This window comes from Gopherus evgoodei, chromosome 9 (genome assembly GCF_007399415.2).
Source record: "Gopherus evgoodei ecotype Sinaloan lineage chromosome 9, rGopEvg1_v1.p, whole genome shotgun sequence".
Taxonomy (NCBI): Eukaryota; Metazoa; Chordata; order Testudines; family Testudinidae; genus Gopherus; species Gopherus evgoodei.
In genome coordinates this window covers 78,531,985-78,551,824 of record NC_044330.1, presented here as the reverse complement: position 1 = coordinate 78,551,824, position 19,840 = coordinate 78,531,985, and the positions used below count along the sequence as shown (strand labels likewise).

The 19,840-nt window shown below is 38.5% G+C and overlaps 1 protein-coding gene across 3 annotated transcripts in view; it reads left to right on the top strand.

Moving 5' to 3' along the window:
- DACH2 (dachshund family transcription factor 2) overlaps positions 1–19,840 on the top strand; it is a 536,716-nt gene that overhangs the window by 494,121 nt on the left and 22,755 nt on the right. For all 3 annotated transcript variants that reach the window (XM_030575788.1, XM_030575787.1, XM_030575786.1), the window contains 2 exons: positions 18,608–18,753; positions 19,357–19,504. In XM_030575788.1, the coding sequence (XP_030431648.1) occupies positions 18,608–18,753; positions 19,357–19,504 (294 nt within the window). The remainder of the gene's footprint in view (positions 1–18,607; positions 18,754–19,356; positions 19,505–19,840) is intronic.

The window sequence follows — 19,840 nt, the reverse complement described above, 5'->3', positions numbered from 1 at the left end:
GTATTTCTGAGGCTTATCACATGTTGACTAAAGATTTAAAGCTCTTTCTTACACTACAGTCTCATGTTTAAAAGAGAAGAGAGAAAAACATGAAAAGATTAACATCTCCACGGTGCCTTCAGCAGATGACATTTCCTTAAAACAGATATGTTAGTGCACCCCCTCTTAAACCAGAAGCCTTAATTTACTGTTTCCTTTCATCTGTTGAAATAATTACTTTCTTTTTTTTTTTTTTTTTTTTTTTTTGCCTTCGAGTTTGTTCTGGTCATTAACATTTCTGTAAAATGAAGTTTGAAAGGTGCTTTTAATGCTCAGATAGACTACAGAGCACATTTGGCTGTTAAAATCAACCTACTTAAGGCAGAACTAATGTTTAACACTCTCAGCTATTTGAAGTAGTTCACTGCCCCGTTTAATGGTGCTGCCAAGAGCGATGAGCACATTACTTGCTATTATATTTTGGGGTAGGGATTGTTATTTCAATAATAAAGACAATATATGATATTTCTGAAAACATTGGTTTAAATTTTAAACATAGCATTTTCCCACTAACAAGCTGTAAACTATAATTTCTTGGGGAATGGCAGACAAGAGACACACAACCTTGTTCCTAGCTGTAATTGCACATTGCAGTCTTTGAGCCGAATGATTTTTCATGTGAGTTCTGTTGAGAAATACATAATCAATCAAAATTCAGTAAAACACTAATGTAATGCAACTTGGTCTCCTATAACCAGAACTTCAGTTCACACATTGTAGCACATCAAGACAATTTGTCTTCCATTCCGAATAGAGTTTCCCCATAGCTAGGATAACTTTAAGACGTTCTACTGGACTCTTCTTTGTGTGTTTTTGAACACATGTAATATATTTGTAAACAGATTATTCATGGGAAAGTTAGTGCATACAACGTCCATTAAAGAAAATGAAACCAGTTTTTTTGCCCAGGGAAGTCAATGGAAACCTCTGCACTAATTGTCAGTGGGAACTGTGCATGTACACTGAATGCGGAATTTGACCCCAACTAACTGAGTGGATGTAGCATATCCATTATTTCTGTTTCTATCTCTGGTCCTGACTGCCTAGCAGCATATCTGCTATTTCTTGCCTGATGAAGAATAGCTGAGAAAGGATTAAAGATAAAGTAATATGTGTTTTCTGCTATATTTGGAATAGTGAGCTGAACTGTTCTCTTAGCTGTTCTGGTGCAAATTCACTGAGTTCTATGTAGCTGAATAGATGTAATTGAGAAGATAATTTGGCTCATTGTTTTTATATAACTTTTAACAAATGTAGCTGGGGAAAAAAGGCAATTGTTCATACAAAGTGAGTAATAAACATCCAATTTATATCAATTATGCATTTTAGGGGAAAGAATTTGAAGTAGAACTTGAGTTTTATACAATATAAATTTTTGGTACTTGCAAGCAAAATTTGCACTTTTTAAAAAGCAAAATAAATATTGATTCACTGGATAGACCAGCAACAACATGAGAAATAACAAGTGACATTTCCTGCTCCAAAGTACCTCATTGTAATGGACCATGTTATTTTAGACTGTGAGTATAAATTAATTTGTTTCTACAAGTATCCTGTAACAGTTCTTGAGACACAGTCATGCACATAACATTATTAGTAATTATAGCAGTTTGCCATTTTCATCTGTTCTATGCTTATTTCTTTTTTGACTGATAATCCATGTACTTCAAACTAATGAGGGTTCTTCATACTGCCACTTAATAGAGATTATCAGTTCCTATTGCCTACATTTCAGAAACAATATAGATTTCATTCATTCATTCATTCATTCATTTATTTATTTTGAGAATGAAATCTAGTTACCTGCACCAGGCATTTTTCACATGAATAATTCTAGTAGTGTCACTATCTACCCAGGCTGACTTGGGTAAAATGACTTGGATTTGCGGAACTCGGGTTCCAGGACTGAAAGACTGTTGTGTAGATATTTGGGCTCAGGCGGGAATCCAAGCTCTGGGACCCTGTGAGGGTGGAGGGTCCGAGAGCTCAGCTCCAGCCCGAGCCCAAATGTCTACACCACAATTTTTAGCTCCATAGCCCAACCCTGCAAACCTGAGTCAGCTGACCTGGGCCAGCCGTGGCTGTGCCATGAGTCTTTTATATTCATGTAGACATACTCTTAGGTACAACTGACCTAATGAAATCAATGGTACTTTCTCATACAAATAAGGTGAGCACAATTTGTCCCCATGGACTTGATTCTAGTTTAATCATTTATATTATTTGTGTCTTGTAAGGTGCTGAGTGCCTAAAAACCAATCGGTTGCACTTAGAACCCATGCACCAGATACTTAGCTTGGACCCAAAATGATTTTGATTGCTGCTTCCTTTATTTTTTTTTTCCACATTAGTTTTTCTGGACAGTCTTATTTTTGAAAGGTTTTCTTTGGGCAAAGGCTCAAATACTTATCAGTGCGGATAAATTATAGGAAGAGTTCCTTAATTCTTTTAGCTCCAGACTGAATGATCAATTTACATGGGAAATTGTGTCAGAAATAATACAACTTGCATTTTCAGTCAGTGGTTTTTATTAAAGCATATTAATACAAACAAGATAGGTCATGAAATTAAGAACTTTTTGTGTTGTTTGAAAATAACTGTTTGAGAGGTTACATGCTACTTCATTAATCTGAACAGTGAGTGGCCCCTGATTTTTTTTTTTCACTTTTTGTAACAAATGTTTAAAAACTCATTTACAGGTACTAATCAAGATTGATAAACTTTCTGATGCGGTACTTAACGATTGCTTGAGGACTGAGTGACTACTGACTTGCATGTTTGCACAAGCTTCACAGCTACTTTTTGTTACACTGGGTTGCAACAACTTTTGTAAAACCATTGGCGCTCAAGAGGCAATTTGGACCACATCAAGACTTTTGCTGATTTCGAATACTACTTTCAGTTTAGAGAAAACAGCCCTCCCTTGTTAATAATCTTCAATTAAAAAGTGACGTTTTGTTGTGTTTGCTTGAGTGAATAAGAGTTGGGGAAGGATAACTCAGTGGTTTGAGCATTGGCCTACTAAACCTGCATTTGTGAGTTCAGCCCCTGAGGGGGCCACTTGGGAATCTGGGCAAAAATCAGTACATGGTCCTGCTAATGAAGGCAGGGGACTGGTCTTGATGACCTTTAGGGGTCCCTTCCAGGTCTATGAGCTAGGTATATCTCCATATATTATTACATTAACTGTTTGGCATATTTTACACTCTAAATAGTGACACACATCTGTAGCCCATTCTGTATCATCCAAATGAGTTTGCACAAGAAATAAAAGATTGTCATCTGAGCAATACTCAAGGGAGACAAGAGCAGAAAAAGGCAGTTAAACGTAACAAAAAATAAAAGGTCCTTTCAAGAGAGAAATTTCTGAACAAACACTTCAATTTTACAGAGGAAACTGTAAGATGGCATACACATGGATACAGTACGCTACTATTAGGTGGGATTCATTAAGCTTCATTTTCCTGCACTGACATGAACAGATATGTCAGGCATTCACTCGAGTGGTGTGCAGTGTCAAAACAGGGGAATATAATACTTCTGAAATGAGCAAGTCAGTTTACAAAGGATTGGTTATTAAAACCCATAACAAGTAGTAGTGTTAAAAAAAAACCCTGAAAATTAAATGGATGTTTGCATTTATCCACCAAACAGAAAAATTAATACAGCTTACAAACATCAAACAATATTACTTGAGATAACATACTCCCCACTTTACCTGGGAAATGTCCCACTAAAGGATCTCTTGCATCAGTGTGCCACAATTTCTGTATTTTTGGATGATGCATGTCTGCATGAGTAGTTATTTTTTTAAAACTATATTTCTCTGTTAATCTTAGAATCCAGGCAAGAACTAATTTTAAACAAGAATGTAAAGGATTCCATTTGGTAAGAAATGTCTCTCGTGTTTTTTTTTAATTTCCCTTGAAAAATAATAGCCTATCTTAATGGGAAAATAGCTCATGAAACTTGAAAAAGATTAGCAAAACTCTGACTCCACTAAACTCCCCTATTGTATAGCTGTTTAAAAAGTAACACCAAACCAGTGACGGAAGATATGCGAGCATTTCATCATTATAAATGTGTTTGAACAAAATAGTTAATACTATTCATCCTTCATTTACCTCTCAAGACCAGAGCTCAGGTGTTTGTGTTTTGCATGCGGCAGATGTTGGCATATTATTAACAGAATTTACATGTGGGGCTGAGCTTTACTGCCAAACATTAGCATAAGCATCCCACAGAAAGAAAAGTCTGTTTTTCCTCATGTTGGCTTGCAGTTTGAGGCCTTGGGTATAGCTAATTGGACACAGAGGCTCATATGGGCCTTTAGGGCCTACAGGGAGAGAAAGACAGTAGGGAGTCAGGGCCTACCAGGTAACTAACTTCTGTTCTGAAACTTAATAGATATTGTTTTGATCATCCCCTAGAAATTCAGCTCCCTGCACTCTTTTAATTGTTTAGGCCATCAAATGTTACAGGAAAAGCCTAGGATCCTCGATCTTAGCTATTAGCATGTAAAATATCATTTAATTTGGTATTAGTTAAGAGATGTTCCATCTGATACACTTTTTGATGTACAGAGAATCACTCCAATGACACATTGAGATGAAAAGTTGTGGTGTACAGTGTTTTTACAGTGACCCTACCAGGGTGCTGCCAGGAGGAAGTAGGTAGGCTCCTCCTTCCCAATTGCTAAAACCATCCTGACTTTCTGTTTCATCTGTGGATATAACAGATAGAGGGTCAGGGTGTGTGTATGGGGGGAAAGGGGAGATGTACCATCTTCCTGCTTAGGTTTTTCTTTCTGTTCTCCTTCTCTCACTCTGTTTGGTCTCTGGTGGGCGCTAACCTTGTTGAAGAGCATGGAATGAGTTGGGAAACAGTAGCCTGATCAGTTACTGGATTGTAAAGCAGGAAGTTTTGAACATTTGACTCTTGCTCATGTTCACATTGGTTTTATTGATATACTGATCCTATCCACCATTTGGGTCAGGAAGGAATTTTCCATTTTGACATATTAGCTGAGAGTTAGGAAGAGTTTTCTGGAATATCACATGAGATTGTTTGGTGAGAGAGTTCTGCCCTGACTTTGTTATAAACATAGAAAGCTCTTAGTAACTGGAAGCTGTTGTAGTGCTGACATATTTGAGCCCACTACTCATCCTGTCACTGAGATTTAATGTCAAAGCTTTCGGAATAAGTCAGCCTCGTGGCAGGACAGCTGATGGTTTAGTATTAATCCAGACTCAAGCATTGTGGACTGGAGGAGGGAGGGGCTGTCACTGTTCTGGAATAACTGCACCTCTGACCCCTTTGTGGCCTCTTTGAGAGCATCCCTCCCCTCCTCACATTTCATGCCTGGAGCTGTCACATTTCTCCAGGCAGTAACTGTCATTGTTCTCTTTTTAGATTAGGAATTTTTTTTTTTTCATTTTAGCAGTTCTTTTAATGGGTGACACACAGGAGACCATTCTATTCTTGCATCTTTTCAATGGTTTCTTCCTTGTATTTGCCCTTCTCCTTGCCAACCTGGCAAGACTTTGCTTTGCATTCCAAGATCTTTTTGCGGTCCTTGTCCAGTTTTAGCCTAGTGATCATCACCTTGCTAGGATGGATTCCAACATGGACTGTTGTGCCGTTGGCCTTCTCACGCTGTACGCGTTCAATGTAGGTGACGTATTTTTTTCTGTATACCTGGACTACCTTGCCGATTTGCTGGCCTTTATAATGTCCCTGGACAACCTGGACTTCGTCATCTTTTCGGATAGGCATAGAGCGGACATTGTATTTCTGCCTGTATACCTGGACTACCTTGCCAATTTGCTGTCCTTTATAATGTCCCCGGACAACCTGGACTTCGTCATCTTTTCGGATAGGCATAGAGCGGACATTGTATTTCTGCCTTAGAATAGGAATTAGGTGGTATGTGCCTCCTGCAGATCACTGTGATCACTTTAGGAAGTCTGAGTTTAGCTCAGCAATTGCTGTCCTGCTGTCTTCATGGGCTGTGACAGGGTTAGCCAGTGATCAGCCACCCTTCACAAAGCAAAGTATTTACTGAGAACAAAAGCATTACAGAGAAAACAAATCTTGAAGACAGTAACCCTATATGCCTGCCTGTTTTACCAGCTGTCATCAGTCTTCCATGTGGAAACCCTGGTAGGTTTTGAAGTCGTTCAAACCCTTCCAGCAGGATTTGTTGCTCTTGGTTAAAGTCTCATATGAGTTCTTGGATCCAATGAGGATGACCCCTCCCCTATAGCAGGCTGCCCACTTTATACATTTACTGATCCTTTGTCTGCTGGGTCTCTTGAACCTGGTCAAAACCTGTATATGCAACTTCCCCCAGGAGTGGTACTTCTGCAAATTTGTTTAAGTGTTGAGAGATTTTCAGTAATTACCTCCTAGTGATGTTAGTTACTGATAGCCCATTCATACTAAGTGACTTCTCATCAGTTATTGAATTACTCATCTTATTTCAAGAAAGAAGTTAACCCCTTGCCACCTTTATTACCTGGTGAGTAACAGTACAAAGTGAGAGGGGAAACCGAGTCACACATTTCTTTATAAAAATAAATTGGAAATTTCACAGATCTCCACTGTGATTAAAGCATAACTGTGACCAGGCAGTAGCATAAGTCGCCCACCATAGGTGAACGAGAGCCTCCTCTCAGGAAAAAGTCCAGATTGGATACTTACAGTGTTAGGGTCCAGATGACTAGATTCCCATAAGCCTTAGTAGTCTACAGCAGAAAAGAGCCTGTAGGGATTGAGCTGGTAGGTAATTTAAATTTTACTCTGAAGTTCAATAAAATGTAAACTTTAAATAAGGTTGCAGCCAGAGGCCTTTCTATGTCAGGCATGCTATTGGCAGTGTCCGTGACATAGCATCTCTACTTTATGTATTAAATTAAAGATGACAGCAGGTAAACTCAGAAGGAAATAATACCTCATGTTTCATGTCTGTGAGTATATGTAAAACCAATGCATGTCTAAGATAGACTATATTAAAATGCTGGAATATAGAAACAGAATGCTATTCTCCTTTTTGGCCACGTTTAGAATTCCTTCCCTGCGTTATGGCAAGGAAACTATGAAGAGATCATTCTTCTTGTGTGTATGTACGCTTCTAAATAAAGCCAAAAGTAGAGTCCAAATCATACTGTAAAGGGTTTTCTAGTAATCACTTTTGAGACTTGCTTGATTTTAAAAATGTAATAATCATGCTGGTGAATTTCCCCCTATTTCCACTAATAATTATTTCCTGATTAAAAATGCCCTGGCCTGACAGCACCAGGGAAATTAATAGGAGAAGCTCTCTATGAGTTTTAGAAGATAAGCAAAGACATATTCCATCTCTTAAAATTATTTAAGCAGGTGCTGTGGGAAGCCATTGCTTTTATAAGGCTCTTCAGATGTTTACAGCAAAACATTTTTTCCCAGTGATTGAATTTTTCAAAGTACTAAAATACCACAGAGAAATATGTTTCCCACCAGTTTTATGGCTCCCTGGATGCATTCTCTACAAACCTTCTATCTGCTTGGACACAAACACTCTATAGCAAAAAGATATCTTGCTATTTTAACAGGCTATACTGCTTTGAAAGGACACAGTTGCAGCACCAATGGGAATGTCAGTACCTTAAGAATAATGCTGCTTTAAGGATACTATTTTATTAAAGCAGGCCTGAGTAATTTGTTCCTGACTGTTATACACCCCTATTTTATTAAAGGTATTTTACATCAGTGGAGGAGATTACTACGATTCTTATTTTCTCCACTGCTTGGCTTTAATGTATGGTGTGGGATATAATATTTATTAAGCCTACGCAGTGGAGGACGTAATAGCAGAATTGTTTTTTATAACCTATTTCATACAGTTGTAAAATAAACCTTAATAAAACAGAAATAATTACCCAGGAGTAGGAAATGCAGTCTTCAGACTGTTTCAGATATTTTGAAGGATTCTGAAAGTTTAACTGCTGTTTATGCACCTACATTATAAATAGAACTTAATAATAATAATAAATAATAATAATTAATAATATAATATAATATAATATAATATAATATAATATAATATAATATAATATAATATAATATAATAGTAGGGTGCTGTTTAAAGAGATGTGAGATATCAAGTGTGTTATCATAAACTATCTAATGTAAAGTGTTTATATATGAAACAAATGTATCACAAATAATGCTTGCACTTGTTGCCTAGAAGGGAATTTTTCTTTGAGGCTTGTGATTACTATTTATTATTTGTATTCTGGTTGCATCTAAAGGCACCAACTGATGGTTATCTTGCTAACACTGCTGTAAAAATAGCAATGTAGACAGTATAATAACTCTTCACTTAACCTTGTAGTTATGTTCCTGAAAAATGTGACTTTATGTAAAATGATGTTAAGCAAATCCAATTTCCCCATAAGAATTAATGTAAATGTGGAGGGGTAGGTTCCAGGGAAATTTTTTTCACCAGACAAAAGACATTATATACATATAAAGTATAAGTTTTAAACAATTTAAAACAAACAGTTTAATATTGTACACAGCAATGATGACTGTGAAGCTTGGTTGAGGTGGTAGAGTAAAGGGGTGGAATATTTCCCAGGGAATGCCTTGCTGCTAAATGACAAACTAGCACTCAGCTGAGCCCTCAAAGGTTAGTACGCTGTTGTTAATGTAGCCTCACACTCTACATGGCAGCATGGACTGAGGCAGGAGGGAAGAAACACAATAGATGCAGGGCAGTGGCTGCAAACACTTCCCTGCAAAAACTGAACATGATGATGAGCCTACACATCCAGCTGGAGTGCACCTCTTCCTCCTCCTGACAGCACATGCATTGCTGCACAGGTGCTAACTTTACAAGGTGCTAGTGGGTGCATACATAAGTATGTGAGAGAAAGATGTGCATTGCCTCTTTAAGTATGCTGACCCCACTTCAAGTACGTTGCCCTTTTAAGCAGATCAGACAGGAAGCAACAGATTCCAGCAAGCTCCCTCCTTTCTGTCCCTGAGCCCTGGCCCCCTCCTCCGCTTTGTGGAGAGGGGCCACAGAGTGGGGAGCAGGATCAAGGGGACAGCCTCATATCAGCACCTCTCTCCCCCAGCAAGCAGGAAGCTCCCTGGAGCAGCTCTGAGGCAGAGGCAGGGCCGGTGCAAGGAAGTTTAACACCCTAGGCGAAACGTCCACCTTGCACCCCCCACCCAGCTAACCCCACCCCCCCATGGCAGCTAACAGCCCCCCACCTGGGGAGCCCCCTCCACAGCAGCTACCCCCCGCCCACCACGACAGCTAACCCCTCTCCACCCCGTCCCCCCACGGCAACTAACCCTGCCCGGGGAGACTTCCCTGTCCCCCCACGGCAGCTAACCCCATCCGGGGAGATTCTCCCCCATCTCCTCGTGGCAGCTAACCCTGCCTGGGGAGACCTCCCCCGCCCCCGCCACGGCAGCTAACCCTGCCTGGGTTTTCCCCCATCCAGCTCACCTCGGCTCCGCCTCCTCCGCTGAGCATGCTGGTACCGCTCTAATTCTCCTCCCTGCCCAGGCATGCAGCGCCAATTGGAGGAGACTTAGAGCAGAGGCTGTGTGCTCAGCGGAGGAGGCAGAGTGGAGGTGAGCTGGGGCAGGGAGCTTTTCCCCTGTGTGCCCCCTCCGTTACTGCAGGTAGCCCTCCCTGCGCACCCCCCCCAGCTCACCTCCACTCCACCTCCTCCCCTGAGGGGACTTTTAGGCGCCCCCAAACACTAGGTGCCCTAGGCGGCCGCCTAGTTTGCCTAAATGGTTGCACCAGCCCTGGGCAGAGGGCAGGTCTGGAGCAGCACAGCAGTGGGGGGAGGGACAGCTGACACGCTGCTGGGGAGCTGCTGAGCCACATACCTTACAGGGAATTTAGATGAGCTGATGGGGGGGCTGCCAGCCCCCCTGGTTCTAAGCCCCACATGGAGGGGCTGCTCTTCCAGAGAATCCGGCAAGCAGTGAACAAACCAGGCAGCTGCCAAACGACGACATTATAAGGGAGCATTGCGCAACTTTAAAGGCGCTTGTTTCCTAATAGATCAACAATGTAACAACGAAACAGCGTTAACTGGGACAACGTTAAGTGAGGAGTTACTGTACTTTAAAGTTGAAACTTGGACTGGAGCTTGGATGCTGAAGTTTACCCCCTCCCTATGCTTCAGAGCCCTGCCTGTGAGTTTCACTAACCTGAGTCTGTTGACCTGGGCTGTATAGACTTATCCAATGTACGCAATGTTGGGTTAAAATTAGACCCTGTCATGGGGATCAGGAAGGATCTATACAGTAGATTTGGTTTTGTAAATAAGAAAAATAATTAACTTTTCCCAACTTGATTTTTAGTTTTAAATTATTGAAGTCTTGTTACTCTTAAAAGGTTGCTGCTGCATTAGCTAAAATATTGCAGCCTGGCTTCTGTATGGCAACATTGTTTCCATAGATTCTATAGAAGAAAGAGCTAAAGCAAAAGAATATGGTGGGAAAATGGAAAACCTATACAAAAATATATTGCTTATATGTGGTAAATAGCCAAATTATTATTAGAGAGAATGAGATGTTAATGAATAGCCAGATCACTGTCTCTTTTGGTTCAGGGTTGGGAAAGGGGATTGTTTTAAATTTTATCCTGATATTTTCTTAGAACCTTCTGATTACACCACAGCGGGCAACTCCTCTGAAAGAAAGAATTCAAAGTCTAAAACCCTTATGTCCCCTGGATGATCCGTGCTGCCTCTTGGCCTTCTTTGGTTCCCTGTCAGCATGGCTCCTGGTACCGCTTTCGCCGCTGGCTGTAGCCCTTAGAGCATCTCTTAAAGGCATGGAGGGGGACAGTTTCCACTAAGGAGCTAATACAGCTTTGCACTATATTAATTTCTGAGCAGATTTTCCAACAGAGTTGAGGGAATGATGCATGTAGTTCCCCATCCTCCATGATCTTTACCACCTGTTGTACTACTCGCCTCTATGTATAGATAGGGCCTGAAGTTATACTAATTATGTAAACTGACGTTCTTACAGTATGTGAGAGGACAGGGCAGTGAGCAAAGAGAGGCACTTAAAAACACCTACAGTATGACAACAAGTAGTAGAGTAATTGCCGAAAAAGAAGTCTTTTCTGCCATGCCTTCTCTTCAACATCTGTTGCTCCATATGGAGTCATAAATATTTGCAACAAAATAGTTGAAGAAATAATCTCAACATTAATAGAAAAAGGCTGATTCTGCCAAGAAAATTTAAGGTTTTTTTTTTTTTCTTGGCAAGTTTTACCCACCCAACCTCATTTGAGAGTTTAAATCTCGTGGAAGCATAGTCTGACAGCAGTGAAACCTAAACCTTATCATGAGAAACACATGTTAATTTGAATAGGAAACAGTTAACTCAGAAAGATTTTGTAGACACCATAGTTTTTTGCCCTCTCTTGCTTTGCATCCCTCTGATCCACAATGGGGATATCTTTGGAAAGCTCTGTAATACAAGTGTTCTTGGCTTTTACAGCATAGTTAAAATCCTTGCTTTTGTAGTTGGCCACTAGAAATAATAATTGTATATTTGTGCGGGGGAATGGCACTAGTGGGTGCCTGTTATTTTAATAAAGCTTCAAAAAGTTGTCATATGGCAAATAAAATTTGATAGTACTTGAGTTTTCTTGTAGGATTAAGGACTGCTTTGTAAAGGTCCATTAAGAGAACATCAGTTCAAAACTCAGCATCCAAGTTACAAAAGCTGCATAATTCCTATTAGAACCTAACTAGAATAAAATAACAAGACTACAAATTTTAGGAGTTTTGTTAAAGAACAGAACCGTACCCAGGTGGTGGTGGGATTTTTTTGAAGTTTGTTTTTATTAAACCCTGCATGTCGATTTTTACACTCAAGCTATTTGTAAAGCAGCTCTCAAGACCATTTCCCAGGCTTGTCATCAGCAAACAGTATGCATTGTTCCTCAATTTCTTATTCAATATTGCAAAATAAATCTCATCTAACTTTGATTCTTTCCTTGTTAAGGTTTAAATTAATAAAAACTACTAGTTTTTATTGTAAGAACCAAGTATATTTTAAATATGTGCAACTATAAATAGGTATAATTTTCAATGGTACTAATGAGAGCCCACTGATGTAAATGTCAGATCTGTATAATTATCCAAGTGTCCCTTGTTAAAGAGTGTACAGCTAAAGACAAACTGCAAATTGTTGTTTCAACCTATTCTAGTCAAGTTTTCCATTCCAGGGCTATCTCTGACTCGTCCTTCCATTGAAATACTTCCTAAGTGCCTACTTCATAAAATCCTCCTGGTAAATGTACCCTCATAACTCCTGAAAACAGCTCTATAGAAAGGGCAGTGTATGCATTGCTTACACTATTTTCTCTCTTTTATTTACTACTGCAAATAGTCTGCTTTTCTTAAGCCTTCACATTGCATCAAGTGTTATAGAAGTGATCTACGTTTTCCCCTGGATGTGTTGAAAACAATTACAAGGTTTTATTCAACACTTCTTCAAAACAAAATAAATTGATTTTTAGAGTGAGTGGATGAAAAGCACAAGGGAACTGAATAAGGTGATGTGGAGGATAGCTGGCTTTACTGTTTACTGCTAGCTTCCAAAGCTTTTAGGGCATCCTGAAAATTCATACATAATGATTAAGTTTTATGGTTAAAGTGAGGGGTAAAGTGCACTAGTGAAAAACAGTTTTGTGACATGAAGTGATATAGAGCCCTTTTTTAAATGGACCAAAGTTCGATTTAAACTTGGTATACTGGAATAATTGCCCTCATTGAATGTAATTAAGAAAAAAAGGGAGCTACTTTGAATTTGCTACCTGAATCACATGTTTAAAGCAGTAAATTTTTTTGACTTGTGCCAGATTAGGAGGCGGCATCACTTTACTCATTGATGAAAGGAACTGCTCACCTCCTGGCACAGAAGCAATGAGGGTTTGCAGAGCGATTAAGTCATTGCAGACAGATAACTGTCGTTGCAGACTTCATATATATTCCATACATGTTTGAAATAAACACATCTTCTTTACTATCTGTCCCACTATAGTGGAAACTGATCTCACAACTTACTAAGGAAGCATTGAAGCTGCCAAGATTGAAAAAAAAAAATAAACAAAATCTTCATTTTGATAAACAGCCCTGGGTAAGTATGAGGGCCTGAGCCTACAAGAGGATCCACAGGTGTCAACCCTTAGCTTGATGAGAATCCTACTAAAATAAATTGTCAAGAGTTCCACTGACTTTCAGGCATAAGTATCCTTGTGGGTGCATCCCTTTGGAGGATCAGGACCTAAATCTGCATACAAGGAGACTACAGTAATACTAGAGAGCAGTGTCTATTGACTTCAGTTAGAGTTGTAGATGTTCAGTTCTTCTAAAAGATAGGTGCACAGTTCTATACCTCCTACTATATACAAATACAGGCATCTTTTCTTAAATAGGTACAGGAGAGAATACACTGCTGCAGAATATTTTTCCTTTAATGAAACATATGGGATCTGGTCCTAAAATAGGGGGCAATTTGATTTAAAAAAATGTTGAAAGGGAATAATGTTTTCAGTAGTAGACAGACATTTTAATTTATCCCAGTAAGTTGGTGCAGAGGAAAATAAGTATTTGTAACTATATCTTCAATCCCTTCCCCCCATTTTGTCTACACCTTTCCTGTAAGGATGTAGGTTTCCACCACTTCATCACTTGGAGAAAAAAAATACAAAGGGTTATCACTATCATGGTTATTCTTAATTTCTTCTTGACAACTTTTCAGAAGTCTTTGTCCATCACAAGCAGGGCACATTGCCTAAATAGCACTGGTGATTCATTAATAAACACCAGAAATTTAAGTGATACTAAGCAAGAGAAAAAGAGCCTGGTATGGTTACAAACCAAAAAAAAAAAAAAATGCTAGAAACTAAAACTTAAGTCTAGGAAGTTATATCTTTGCCTACAACAGTTTCTCACATAAGCTAGTTTCCAACTGCTCCTTCCTTTCAGGCCAAGAGGCTCCAACTTTCACAGACTTATACGGTGCTGCACCCTACGTGGTGGATAAAAAGGCTTTTTTTCCTTCCCTTATGTTACTCACACTCCATTGTCTCCACTGTGAGAGCCAGGAGGGTATCCTGAGATGCAGACTCTGTCACCTGGCATGTTTACTAAGTTGTCTTCTCTGCTTGTTTGCATTATGGCACTGGTTACCTTATATGTATGTAAATATACTTTCATTGTTCTCTGTCTGTAATCAAGCTGGTCAGACAGGAAAGCCACATTGCTTTGTCAGGCTTCTTGCATGCTCTGCCTGCCAAACACAGGGTTTTTTTTAAGACCATATTTACAGCACGCACATATTAAAAAAAAAAACAAAACCCTCTCTCTACACTACCCATACATACATAACACAATGATTTGTCAGCCCCAGTGTGTCACCAGTTTACGTATGATCCCTTATATGGCTGCTTTTAGATAAATATTATGATAAGTATGTGTTGTGTGTGTCAGACCTGATGTGAGTTAATGTATGGTGGGCCCTCTGCCACTTGGCGGCGAGGGGGTGCTTACTGTCACACATAGTCTTATGGGCTAGTGCAGCTATGTCTGCCCCAATATTGCCAGTAGAGTTTCCCAACTGATTATATTTGTGCTAGTTCTGACAACCTACAGCTAAGCCCTACACAAGTAATTTTTTTACCCTGCCTCCCCAACCCAGCCCTACACGTTTGTCACCTCTCCTCAATTGTAAACCCTTTGAGGCTATCACTAGGTGCTTGGGTTGGGGAGATAGGGTAACAAAATTAATCAGCTGTGTGAAGACGTTAGCCAATCAGGAGCAATGGGTGCCAACTTGGTGGGCTTATAAATAATGTTTTAGGATGTGAATAGAAGGGAACTAGATTGTTTTCATACTCGTGGTCTATCAAGTGTGTGAGATGCATATCACACAGAGTTAAAAGAATGTGCTTAACTAGCAGGTTTCTTCTTTAATAAAACTATTGACTAGCCTATTGGTAGTGCGCTGCACTTTCAGGTTGGAGACTAGTCAATAGCATCTATTCCCAGTCCTGATTTTTAGTCCATATGGCGTTTCACTTCCCAGTCAGGACTGGGCAAGAGACTGGTGAGCCAGAAGATGAACTACAGTGAGCTGTTGGAGCTACAGAAATTTTTTTAGCCATCTAAAATGTAATTTTCAGGAGTAGCATTCTATTCATTCTTGGTATTTACTGTATATTTCTTTTCTGCAAATATAATTCTTGCCTTCCTTTATGTCTAGTCAGCACAGCCTCAAGCAAGAAATTAAAATAAAAAGACTTGCCCTCTAAATGGACTCCTGAATGCTATTACAAAGTGTGCCAGGTTTAACAAACAGGCTCAATAAAAGCAGGCTTCACTTTGCCTCAATAAATGGAAAGGTTGTTTGTGTCCTTGGTTAGATAGTAGTTGTCCCAGCTGTATTTCTTGTTTATTCTGTTGTGTTATATGTATGAATGCTGCTTTTAATATGTACAGTTCTAGTGGGCTTTAAATTCAAAATGTTTCAGTCAACAAAACCTTTTCTCCTTTTATTATAAAAATATGTACTTATTTAACCCACAAAATATGCTTCCAGCACTTGTCCACTTTTTAATTACTTTGTCAGTTAGGATTTCTCAAGCCTCGCTAATACATTTCTGATGTGTGCACTTATTTAGACTGTGGACAAAATGTAGACACCATTCAGATGTGAAGACCTATTACAAGATTGAAATAGATTTCTAATGCATTTATCATTCAACTTTGCAGTGTGTGATTTCAATCAGAAAAAAATGATGAATGGTTTGACAGTTTCCACCCATATACGCTAAAACATAATATGCTTCTACTAGTTTTCAGCTATTATAGACTTTAACATGCAATGTGACCTTGGTCTGCAAAGCATGTTTGGTTAGCACAAAAACTTAATCATAAGGAGTCATAAGTAGAATCCTTCTTCTTTACTGCCCTTTTTCTGGGACTAGGAAATTTATTGCTTGTGGGACAGGTAGGATATGAACAATGGGCCAAATAGAGTCCAGGGTTATCTCATCTGTGTGAAAACTGCTGCTGAAAATCGATGTGACCTCTGCTACACTGTCATCCCAGTTCCCACCCTCTGTGTCCTATTTGTCTTCTGGTAGAAGCTTAGATCTGTGTGCTGTCTCTATGTGTCTCTCTTGGGCCAGATTATCAAAATGAATCATTGCCTGCATACCTCTTATATTTCTATTTATTTTCCTGGTGTTGACTAGGTCTGATGAAATATGATTCTTTTTGCATTTGATCCTCACTGCAGCAAGCAGCACCTAATTTAGCTGTGTCTCTCTCTTTAAAGAAGAGTAATACTATTTTGAAACTTCAATCTACTGTATAGCAACATTACAAACCATAGACCATGAAACCTGTCTTCACAGTCAATAGTAATTTTCCTTTCAGCCAATTTAATAGTATTACTTTCATCTCCAAGTAGGAGAGATTTCTAGACATTTTAAAGCTGTTATAGTTTTCTGTTATGCATACTTTATGTATTGCTCTCCTTTTGAGATGCCACTTTTGTTTAGCCTGCCTTAACTCTGTAGCATAAATGTCATTTCTGTGTCATATCATATGCAACAGCTAATCAATTAATTTTAAGAATTCTACTTCTTATATAAAATATTTAAACAGGAGAAATGGTGAATCAGTAAGAATGCAATGGTCTGAATATGAACCACAGTTGTTTAAAAACAGATAATTTATATGACATAAATCCAGTTTCTAACATGTTAGCTACGTAGAGGTGAATCTGATGTAGGTTTTTGTTATTAATACTTGAGGCATCATTATGAAGATGTTCCATTTAATGCTCCCAGTGAAGACAAAATACTCCTTAATATAGATTTCAATAAATACAGGAAAACTACTAGCACTCCTGGGTTAGTTGTCGGCAAATGTATTTCAGAAACATAACATGTTATCTTGTTCAAGAGATGCCTAAGGAATTTATTTTTCAAGCTATATAACATTCCCAATGTAAAGACCTGCAGTTTAATTTCTGTCATAGTATTTGTAACTGATGTACTGATTCCCTCCAACATTTTTTTTAAATGCTGTGGGGGAAACCCCTGTAAATGTGATGTGATCTAATTGTAAATCTTAGCATGAATATGACCAAGGGACTTGACAAATGAAACTATCAGGATTGGTTGTGCAATTGCCTTTAGAAAACACATGCATCATGAATTTATGATCAATATATTAGTTTCAAGCTTTACTAAAAAGCAATTGCTGTGAAGATGTTCTTCATAACTTCTGCAACTGCCAAAGGAATTAAAGGGATGTTTCATGGATTCCAAAGGGACACTACACAGATATATTTCTAGACATTTTAGATTCAAAGAATGTACAACAAATCATCTGATGTAAAATAACAAACTGGAGATTTTTTGTTCTATAGGTCTCAACAGTAAGCTTGATACTAAATCCATTATGTGTAGAGGGTTTTAAAAAAAGGTGATATATCAGTTATTGCTCTGCAACAGTGGTTTGCAAATTTTATTTATTTGTGGATTCCTAAAAAATTTCAAATGGTGGTGCCAGACCCCTTTGGAAATCTTAGACATAGGCTGTGGACCCTGAGAGGTCTGCGGACCACAGGTTGAAAACTACTGCTCTACAATATTCATTAGTGACAGTGTTAATTCATAAAAAAATGCTTTGGGCTCAGATAGGTTGGTGAAAAACATTTAAAAATTATGTTGTTTCTTTGAAGATTAACTTTTTACATCATGGAGGGGCAATGTGTTGCCTGTCAAATAGGGAATACTATATTGGGCCAGGATCCTGCAATTTATAAAAGGCACACCAGTTTGGCTACATATTGTAAACTGCAGAAGGGGTTCTCCCTACTCTACCATGATACTGCCCCCTTACTTCAGAATACACCCTTTCTCTTTTTACCCTAGATAAAACAACTCACCTAAAATACTCAAAGCATGTTTAGCTAATGCTGAACACTTGAAAGGATGACAATAGCAAGATACTCTGTAGGAAAATCTGCACTGACATGTCACATACAACTGAGACTCAATGTCATCAAGGCAAGAGGGAATAACTGAGTTGATTATACTGTTGACTCTGGAAGAAGAAAATTAAAGGGAAGGAGAACTATAGAGGATGTCTTTGGTTGTAACAGAAAAACCTACTTTTCATTATTCTCTGATAAACAATTCAGATCTAATGACCTGAGTAACATAGCTATAATTCTGTAATATACTGACATTTGGGGTATAACATAATATTTGTGCACCTCCTCCAGGCTGCTCAGCATGGTTTTTCTTTAACTTGTACTATTTTTCAGCCTTACCATAATCACAATCCTTGCTGCCGTAAGACAAACAATGCCAATTTTGCTATAATAGTTATGAGTTGATTTCAAGGTGAATTACGTCCTGGCCTTTAAACATTTCAGTCACCTGCCTGTATAAGAAGGTTGCCATTGCCAATATATTAACTTTCTGATGTTGCTTTCTAATATGTCTTTACAGAAGAGGTCCAAATTGCTATTCCAATAATGAAACCAACCTTAGATAAAGTCCAACTGGCTGGACAGACCTTGCCTCCTGGATTTCCTGCACCATTTCTTTTTGCTGATGGTTTATCATCAGTAGAAACTCTATTAACCAACATTCAGGTAAATTATTGGGACCAGAGCTACATAATGATAAATTAACTCATAAAGAATGAACATGCAGCATTCCCCTTTATTTAGTAATTCATACACTCTACAAAATCATATTTCTATGGATTCAGAGTAATCTGTAAAATCAGATCTATTTTAATGAGATTTTTTTAAGCAAACTCAAGAATGCTAGCTACACTTGATAGTTTGTTTAAAATGCAGTGCAAGAATTAAACTTTTCAGAACAGCAGTAAGATGTCTCTCTTTGAGTTTTTCCCTCAATTGTACAGAACATGCATATACATATATGCAGTTTCTTTATGTTTGTGTTTCTTGACTCCTCACATGTCTTTTACTTAAGTTTCATTTTTGTGTGATAAAAAACCTCAACAGGATGAATTTGGAAAAGCTGTTTTGAATGAGTTCACACCCCAAAGTTTCTTATAGAATATAAAATATAATATAGCTGCCTAATCACCTCAGTTGTATTCAAAGGTCTACAAGTCATATTTTTTTCTATTCTCTACATATAATAAAATCAAATGATGATGCTTTATGCTACCATTGAGATTAAGTGTAATTTTTAACAAGGCTGATGTATGTGTGTGCTTTTAGGGGCTACTGAAAGTAGCAGTGGACAATGCACGAGTCCAGGAAAAACAGATACAGCAGGAAAAGAAAGAGTTAAAGATGGAGCTTTGTAGAGAGAGAGAACTGAGAGAGAGCTTAGAAAGGCAACTTACAGCTGAGCTGCAAAGCAGAGGTAAGTGACTTAAGAATGGACTTTAGATATGTTTTGCCTGCTCTGAGCTGCTGGTGACTTGGGCTTAGCTAGCAATCATAGATTAGCATAATGCAGTAGTGGACAAACTATTAAAGAAAGATTTAAGTTTTAATGTAAAACAAGTTTTTCTTCAGGCAGATCAGAAAAAAAAATGACTGTAGGACTGTTTCCTAGAGGATAACTGCCACAAAATATTTTGGCAGCTCCCCTAGTTGAGAGGTGATTCAGTTCCATGGCTTTCACATGTATTATTACCAGTCCATCTGTGGGTTCTTAACTTGAATTCTTGATCTGGCAGCTTTAATTTATTCTGTA